This window comes from Sesamum indicum, linkage group LG2 (assembly GCF_000512975.1).
Source record: "Sesamum indicum cultivar Zhongzhi No. 13 linkage group LG2, S_indicum_v1.0, whole genome shotgun sequence".
NCBI lineage: Eukaryota > Viridiplantae > Streptophyta > Magnoliopsida > Lamiales > Pedaliaceae > Sesamum > Sesamum indicum.
In genome coordinates this window covers 16,620,000-16,629,331 of record NC_026146.1, presented here as the reverse complement: position 1 = coordinate 16,629,331, position 9,332 = coordinate 16,620,000, and the positions used below count along the sequence as shown (strand labels likewise).

At 31.8% G+C, this 9,332-nt stretch overlaps 1 protein-coding gene across 2 annotated transcripts; it reads right to left on the bottom strand.

The window, feature by feature from the left end:
• Nucleotides 3,023–5,904, bottom strand: LOC105156447 (S-adenosylmethionine decarboxylase proenzyme). Of its 2 annotated transcripts, XM_020691518.1 has the most exons (4): nucleotides 5,734–5,904; nucleotides 5,589–5,652; nucleotides 4,507–4,656; nucleotides 3,023–4,422 (listed from the first exon to the last, which is right to left on the bottom strand). In XM_020691518.1, exon 4 carries the CDS (start codon nucleotides 4,245–4,247, stop codon nucleotides 3,171–3,173), a length of 1,077 nt encoding a protein of 358 aa, XP_020547177.1. In that variant the 5' UTR covers nucleotides 4,248–4,422; nucleotides 4,507–4,656; nucleotides 5,589–5,652; nucleotides 5,734–5,904; the 3' UTR covers nucleotides 3,023–3,170. The 2 variants fall into 2 exon arrangements, with proteins under 2 accessions (XP_020547177.1, XP_011070874.1); XM_011072572.2 differs by having other exon boundaries at nucleotides 5,589–5,904.

Genomic DNA, 9,332 nt, shown 5'->3' with positions numbered 1-9,332 from the left:
AGGTTTTGGATGTCTTAGAAATGCTTCAAAGGTTGTAAAATTGAGGTTGTTTGTTGTTATCCACTAACATCTTAGGCCCATTGAGGTAGCTCTGCAGTGGCAGTCACCCAACGCTAAAAGTAGATCATCAAGTCCTAAATTCTTGAATATGTTCAATTGATAGCTGCTCATTAGTTTTTCTTGAGAGTTCTTGAATTTGGGTCATTTTGATGAATTGGATATATCCCTTTAAATAGATTCAGATTCTTATCTTATTCGGACATTTTTTTACTTAAATAGTGTGAAATGCCGTGACAAGTCTGTAATTTAATCGAATAATATTGTAAAACTTGAGTTTCACTTTCCCAACTCTTGAGGAGTGGAAAAGACAAGACAAATGGAATCAATCTCAAGTATAAAAAGATTTGCTTTATTTGGGAGTTTTGGCATCTAATTGGGCACCTAATTGAAAGGGATGGCTGCCCACCTCCAAAATATTTCTTACAAACATAGAATTTATTCCCAATTTAACTTTTGGAGAGTTGCCCTTTTTAGGATGCCTTAATGCCATTCCCATGCTTCCCATTCCTTTTTGTAGTGCATTTATAACCTTTCCTACCAAAAATATTCCTAAAGTATGTAAGGAAAAGGATGTAAATGTGGAAGCCTTAGATACCCATACACAAATGTTTATACTTCTTTCCTTCATAAAATGTTGCCTTATGGAATACCAAATATAGTAACTTAGAGAGAATCAAAATTAAAATATTGCTGTTTGAAATCTTTTACTTGTAAATATATGGTAATAATTAATTTTGTAGTATAACATACATTCTTATATATATTTGTCATATGAATTTTCAAATACAACACTATTTCGTAATAAAAGATTCGAATTGCTGCATTTCAAAGCTGAATAGCCTTTTTCCTTTTATTCTACTTTATTTGGTTTCTTGAAGAGAATTTTTGCCCTACTGAGACCTACACATGACGCAAACTTTAATAAAGACCATTCAACGAATGTTGTTCATATAGAATTTTATTGAACGGGTCCAAATTGAATTGAGAAAGGATTAATGTATCTTGCTCTAATTTTTGGACAGTATTTTATAGATGGGTTCAAACTAAACATGAATCAACTCAATATCTAATAAGAAATATTTACATACAAACTAAGATAAATAAATAAAAATTGTTAGATTTATTACACAAAAGTACTGTTATTTTAACTGAAAGGTTCAAATAATGCAGAGCCATCAAATCACAAACTTATATAAAACTATATATAAAATGATTAGACCAAGCCATTAACTTGATTGAACATTTATGGAACCATTGCCAAGAAAAATGCGAGGTAGAGGAAAATAGTACATCTTTAGAGGAAAGAAACAAACAATCTTTTCCATGTTGGATCACAGTTCTTAGTACACATAGTAAATCAGTCTTGTCAGATTTTCATCATATTGGTATGGTTTGGCATCCGTGGACTGGCCAAATACCATGTAAACAAGACCCCCAAATTATGGCGAATGTTAGGGTTTCTTTAACTGCATGTAAATTATCATAATTGTCACAAAATAGGGGTCATGGCTAGAAAATTAGGTCTACAACTGCAAAATTCTCATTGATTTAGATATCGGGTGGAATTGAATTAAAGCTATATTAATTTTCTTTCTAAGATTGGTAGGCGCAGTGGAATTTTTTCATAGTCTTTCAACGAAAAGTAAAACGCTAATTAATTAGGAGAGAGAAGCTAAGAGGGACGACTCACTTTTAGCCCTCGTCTAAAACCTAGCAAAAAAATCATTGTTAATCAGATGAATCAGAGTGAACGAGAGATTTTTGTTATTTACGATCAAGATCTGAGTTGGGTGAGTTGGAGTGTGATTGATTTATAAGTGAGAGCTAAAAGTTTTTTTTTTTTTGGAACACAAGAGATAAAAGATTGACATAGTAAGGTTTGTCTGGTTTTCTATGCCTGGTGCATACTATCAGATAGTTTAATAATGGTATAATGATAATTTTCTTTTTACTATTTCTAAATATCTATTCAAGTTCATTACATGATAGTATATAAATACCCATTTAAACATTTTAACAATTTTTTTTTATCCCATATAAGTTTATTTTTTTATTTTATAAATACCTACTTAAAAATTTCGTCATTTTTAAGTGGATCTCAAAAATGATAAAAAAAATATACATTTTAAGTTCATTTCATTATGTTATAAAGACCCATTTAAAAAAATTTCTCATTTTTTAATTGGATATTAAAGAATTAAAAGGATAATATAGTTACAAAAATTGAAATGGGTTCTAAAAAATGATGAAATTTTTAATAGGTCATTATGAAATATTGAAATGAACTTAAATCGATATTTAAAATTGTACAAAAAAATTAAATTGGTCTTTATTGATTTATGTAATGAAATTGAATTGCTATTTAGAAATAGTAAAATAATTAGTTTTTATACCACTATTTCCCTACTTGGTACTATACACCAAGCCTAGGATGGAGATCGGTTTGTCCTTTCATTTATGAATATTCACACTCCAAGAAATAAAAATGAGAATAAATAAAATATGTACAATATGTTTGGTAATAAATAAAAGTGTTTTATTACGGTTTGAGAAGGAAATTTTTTAGAAAATTATTTTAAGAGATTTCTCATTACACCAACAAAAGAACAATATCTTTCGGGGGAAATTTAACACGTTCGGCTACGTCATCGACCCGGTGGCCCATTCAAGATTGGTTCTGCTTTGTGGTTATTTTCTAATGCACATATGAAGTTGGTTTCTCTTCTGTTGTTAGTTGCTTCTGACAAAATATAATCAAAATAAGAATATTCACAATGTTTAATTGCACTTAAAAGCAACATGGTCTGATCCTTGTTAACAAACTTAAACATTTTATTCAGTAGATCAGCAGAATAATCGCATAAGAAATCAATCCATGAGCGAATAGCAGGTAGATACTCACAAAGCGGAGAAAAAAAAATGCACAAAAAAGTACTCATATAACGCGAATAACTGTAGCACCATGATTTTACTTTTTTTTATTTATTTATTTGGAATTTCAAACCGTTACAAATTCTTGGGTTGGGCCTGATTTGCCAAATCCTTTTGATTTCTAGAACATAAAGTCCAGCACCATGATTTTACTTGAAGAAGATAATAAACTCTGAATGCTACTCCTTTTCTACTTCATCCTCTTCTCTGCAACATCTGAGAATGGAACTAGGTGACCCACAGGTTGTAGTTCTAACAAATTTCTGGTACATGATCGATCCACCCATTCCAAGCTCTTTACAGCTTTTTTCGTTTAGAGAATAACCTTTCATATCAAAGGCATGAATGTCGTCAAGTAACTTAGCACCAAAATCAGCATGCACAGCTAAACAGAACTCCATGGGTTGGAAACACGCCAAAACCCTCTCACTCAGCAGGCCTAGATTAACTACTTTGAAGTCATACCCAGCAGCTTCAAAGCTTGCATAACTAAAACCATCTTCTGGTGTAACATGAATAGTTGATAGTGCAGCTCCTTCAACGGAATTCATGGAATAACCACAAGGCTCAAACTCAAAGTCGCATATGCATGATTCTGGCAGAATGTTTCTTATACCAGATTTGTTGGTCATGAGAGAAGCAGAGCTTGATTCATTCTTGTAGAAAACAGAAGCCTTCTCCCTATCCAAACCAGTCATACACATTTCCAATGTGTAAACAGGATTGAAAGCTTCAACAGAAGCTGCAGATGCTGAATAAACATGCCATTTCTGTCGTTTATCAGAACCGCCCATTACATAAGCCTTCGTGCTGCCTGGCCCCAGATTCCCGAAATATTTATCAAGAACAGCCACTTCTTCAGAGAAGCTGCGATGAGGATATGACTGAGCCCCTGGGAAAATAAAGCTTCCACGGGTATATCTCACAGTTCCAACTGAAAGAGAAAGACACCCAGCCAACTTCAGTATGGAGGGGATAGATAGAAGTAATTTTGTTGTCCCACAAGTTTTGATGATAATCTTGTACGGATACACAAAGAGGCTCGATTCCGAGAGGACATATGAGTCAACATGTTCATTCGATAATGATCCAACTATGGTGCATTCAGCAGGTTCTAAGATTTCATCTAGCTTTGCTTTGGAGAGAGATCGAAGTCCCTTCCCTTCAGGATCAGAAAAAATGCTTGGCTGAAAAAAGGAGATTTCAAGCCTTTTCTCAAAACCTTCAAACACAATAGAAGAGATAGACAGAGCCATTTCAATGTAGAATCCTCACAACCATGAAGAGAGTAGAGGATAAGGCAGTTGGAAAATGAATAAGAGGAGTGCAGGTAGAAAACTAAAAACTAAATAACTAAACAGTTGGTTTCAGACACGTCAAAGACGTAATTAGGACACCAGCAAACGAGTGTCAGGATGGTCTGCGCACACACTGCACAAGGAAGAACGGGACTTAGTGCCAGCATTATACAATAGAAAGCAAGTATATCATCAAAACCAGGGATAGTAGTCTTACATTGGAGTATGCAGCTGATCTGAACTTCTTAATGTCTCCATTTGGTCGGATGTCCTCAATGCTGTATCCAAGGGGAGCTTCATAGAATAAGGAGTTACTACTAGACTTCTTTTTCCCGCCTTTGGACTCCATTAGAACATCAAATCTTGGCTGCACAAGTACCATACAAAGTTATAGGACCAGATCTGAAAATAAGATGATTGGCACTTGGCACCGTAGATCAATCACGATACAACAGAAAATATCCACCAAGGACAAATGTCTTAATAGCAGCATAGCAGGGATATACTGCCAAACAGATTCTCCCAAAATAGAGCAGACTGGATTCTCAATTTTCACAAAATAAAAGTGAAAGCATGAAGGAAAACAAGGATGCATATCAGACTAGCAAAGTGCACGAGAAGAAAGAGAACACACAATGTGTAGGAAAAGCAGAAGTAATTCTGAAAACTATTGAAGTCATCATAAAACTACATTCACTTCATCTAGGAGTCACCAAGAGAATATGTTGATGAAAATCATCAGCTTTTTATTATCACCAAAGATTTGCTCCAGCTAGAGCAAAAACCATTGAATTTGTGGATAATTTTTGGTCAACTAACACTGATTCTGCTAAAAGAACTATATACTGAAATTCATGACCAACTAAACTGTTTATGTGATCCAAAACCAAATCAGACAAAAAACATAATGTCATAAGGCACATCCAGATTCATAATTACTATATGTAAAAACAAAAGTTCATTAATCAATAAATACTTGAATAGTATTACCTTTTCAAAAAGTGAGATGGGGAACATCAAAACAACATTCGAAACTAAACATGCATGGGACTATATACATAGACGTACACAAAAACCCAACAAATATGAATCAATGCATGGAAACATACATGAAAGCCAGAGTATATATGCTGTGTATTTTACTTCTCGAGGTCGACCAAATATAAACTATATTAGTACAAAATCATTTCCAACATTGAAAACTCATTAACTTTCAATTCAAAGACACAAAAACGATATAAAAAAACCTACATTCCTGATCACACAAATCAAAAGCCAGAACGAAAAGATCATACTTACAACAAAATAAATTCGGTTTACAAATAAATCCAAGGAAATATATAGAATTGACGTCCAAAAATTCCTGCAAACAGAACAGACAACAAAATCAGAAACAACAGACTAAAAACAGACTAGCTCATCACACAATACCGAAAATAATTACAGAAAAACTATCACTACGGATGCTGAAGAATTCGATGGAACCCTAAAGTACGTAGAGCCCGTTCGAATCTGATGGAGAATTCGACGTGAAAGTTGGGATGAGGATGAGGGGCGACAGGGTTGTATTTATGTAGCTCTGTGCCGTTGAGTAGTTACTACTTACCTTGTTGCCGCGATACTCTCGGGATTTTCTTCCCTATTTTATTTGTTTGATTTAAAGTTTGACAAAGGCCGAATTACTTGCCAAATTTCGGGGAATTTGCGCTTTTAGTCCCTGTATAATTACTATTTATATTTTTGATCCATAAACTTGCTCTTTTTTTCTTTTAAATATTTTGATCATATTAATTGATTGGCTGTTAAATCAAATAAAAAAATCACGTGCCACGAACGTTAAAACTGGGAAGGAATCATGAAAAATTTTAAATAATATAGTCCCCCTCCCATCCTCCAAACCGTAGCCCACAAATACACGATTTTGTATGTGTATCTTTCTTAGGTACAATTGACAGCCCAAATGGCAGTAAGTAGTACGCATGTCATAAGATTGAACGAATAGATAGAGGAGCATTTGTGTCTGAGCTGTGCATTTTCTTGTTCGAATTATTCTCTTTAGAAAATCGTTCTTTTCATTACAACCTAACAAACCAAAGATTCCTTGATTCCCAAATGCAATATTTGTGTAGGTAATCAGTTTCTAACCTCAACTATAGTTGTCCAATTTCTGGCCACTCGTTTTCTGAATTTTTGAGGCTTTATTATGCCCTTCTTCTCTTTAGATTTTGACTTTAATTAATTTGATGGTTGATAAGAGCAAATGAAGGTATAAAGGGTGTTTGCAAGGGTTTGAATTAAACGATTATCAACTTATTATAAAAAAATATTTTTTAAAAAAAAACAGCTTTTTTTTAATTGTTTAAATTAAAAATAATTTAAATCAAAAGTTATAAACACCTTTCTATCGGTTTTTACAACTTATTAAAAAAATTATAAATATTAAGTTGTTTTTTTAAATAATTTAATTTTATATATTTTTATTCCAAAATTTTATTTTCAAATACTCCCAATCATTACCATTGTTTTAACTTATAATCTTTTTTACAATTTATTTCAAGAAAAAATAAATAAAAAACTATTGCAGACGCGCTGTTTTGATTTTGTGTGGTATGGATGTGTCCAAACTCCAAAGTGCTAATTCTGTCTTTGTTTGTTCAGACAAGAGGGGGTCTGATGGGCCAAGTTACCGACAGAATGGGCTGCACTAGTATCTACATGAGACGCCTCAATGATGGAGTCCATAAAACCCTTTTCTCCACAAGTTTGTAAGAAATGTCGACACTACTTTCAAATTGTTCTGACTCAGGACATCAATGTCTATTTGCATGTTTTTTCGTCCTCAAAAGCCCCTTTGACTGATTTAGTTTCATTTATTGTTACAATAATAATAAAAAAAGTGAAGAGAGAAAGAAGAAAACATTAACTGTGTGGGTTTATTCACATCACCTATATATTTATGAGATGAAAAATATTGATATTTCATAGACGCCCAAGTTATAATAACCTTATAAAGAGAAAGGATGAAATGTAATTTATCTCGTGATATATGAAATGAACAAATACTTCATATGAGAAAAGAAATTAACTAATTATTCTTTTGTGTTTTAAAAAATGAAGCAAATTACCTCCAATTTAAATCATTAATAAAAGAATAATTTATTTTATTTTTTAAAATATAGGGATAAGTTGCTAAAAATGTTGAGTTGGGGGAGACAAAGGGCCGAAGATAGATGCAGATTGTTGGGTGTGCATGCATGCCCACATGTAATGTAATCTATCTACACTATATATAATCATATAATAATATTGTGAGTAAACAACATATCGACATGCACGTCCGTACATAAACAAGTGGCAACATGCGACACCACTCGCCAGACACACATTTCTTGTAAAGAAACTGTATCAGTTCAGTATTATTGAGTATTGGTGTTTTGAATGTATTATCATTCATGCAAATTTACGAGAATTGAAGTTTCGATGATCCAATTTGAAAGATATAAGTGAGATACTCAACAATAACATAATAATAAATCAATAATTAACTCTTATATTTCTCAGTTATTACATTAACAACAAATAATTAAAAAAAAGTACAAGGACGTTAATCTAATTAAAAACATCCCTTTCATATTTATATCCGAGTGCGAAACGTGTAACAACATTAACTAATGATTTTATTGATGATGGTAAATCATGAATCAATATATATATATATAGAAAAATGTAAGCAACTTCATTATAATTTCACAAATAGGCAAATTACCTCCTTATAAAAAAATAAATAGCGATTTACATTCCTATATTTTTTAAAATACAACAATTTACCTTCCAATGATTTTTAAAATAAAACAATTTACCTTCTTGAATAAATTGCTAATTTTTTTTATACGAGAGTAATGTGCTCATTTTCAATATCATATAGGATGAATTATATACAGATAATCATCATCTTATTACAAAAGACACTTTCTTATAAAGTAAGAAAATACGTTAGAGTTGCTTAAGCATTAAGAAGAGCCTGCGCGCACTAAAACGTATAGTACAAAAGATAATATTCATTAACAAAACTCAGCAAAATTTCAGTGTTCATTGCACGCAACCCAATGTTTTTGGACCCAATCAAAAGAATGTTCATTTGCTGCTAAAGTTCCATATAATAAACCTATTTCATAATTAACTTATTTAATTTATATGATATGAAATATATATATATATGCCGACATAAATAAATTAAAAATCATTTTAATTTGGAGGGCATCCACTTGAGAAAAGAAAAAGAGATGCCAGAATCCCAGCATATATATATATATATGTGTGTGTGCCACTTAAAAGGTTAGTGGTCATCAAAAGTCAGCAAATTAAATAATTTTGACTAATGTGCGTTGGAGTTTCTTGTCAATTTTCATTAAGCCTAAAAGACAGGTGGCGGTCTAATAAAAGTTAGCTACTTGTGCACTTATCATTCAGTCTTAATTGCATTTGACCATTTTGGGTTTGATTCAGACTAATTTATGTTTCGTGACATGGCAACTATATCAGGTTTTCTTTCCTAAAACCAGCTTTAAAATTATATCTATATTTTTATGTATGAATATTAAGCTTTTTTCCGTACATATATATTGATACATTATCCAATTTGATTGCCACAATTTTTAATAAAATATCCGATCATTGTTTGAAAACTTACAAACACCTTCTAAAATTAATAGTTGTCTAATAAATGTCTCATTATGATAACCTATTGTTGGAGATATTTGTTAAACGACCTTTACTTTCAAATAAATATTTGTAATTTTTTAAATAATGAAAAAATATTTATAATTATGACAAATTAATTCAAGTATTATAGTCCATCTACTTTTATGTATAGTAAAATATGATACCAAGAATTGAATTTAAATTGCATGATTATTTACAATGAATTGATTATATCAAAATTAATTATTGAAACGTAATCCTTACATTTCTTGGATAAAAGAAAGAAAGAATTATTGCTTTCAAGTATTTCAATTTCGCTGCTGATCGGGCAACTAAACAAAA

Bases quoted from the DNA above. Each gene is read 5' to 3' on its own strand.
- LOC105156447 (XM_011072572.2), bottom strand. From the start codon at position 4,247: ATGGCTCTGTCTATCTCTTCTATTGTGTTTGAAGGTTTTGAGAAAAGG.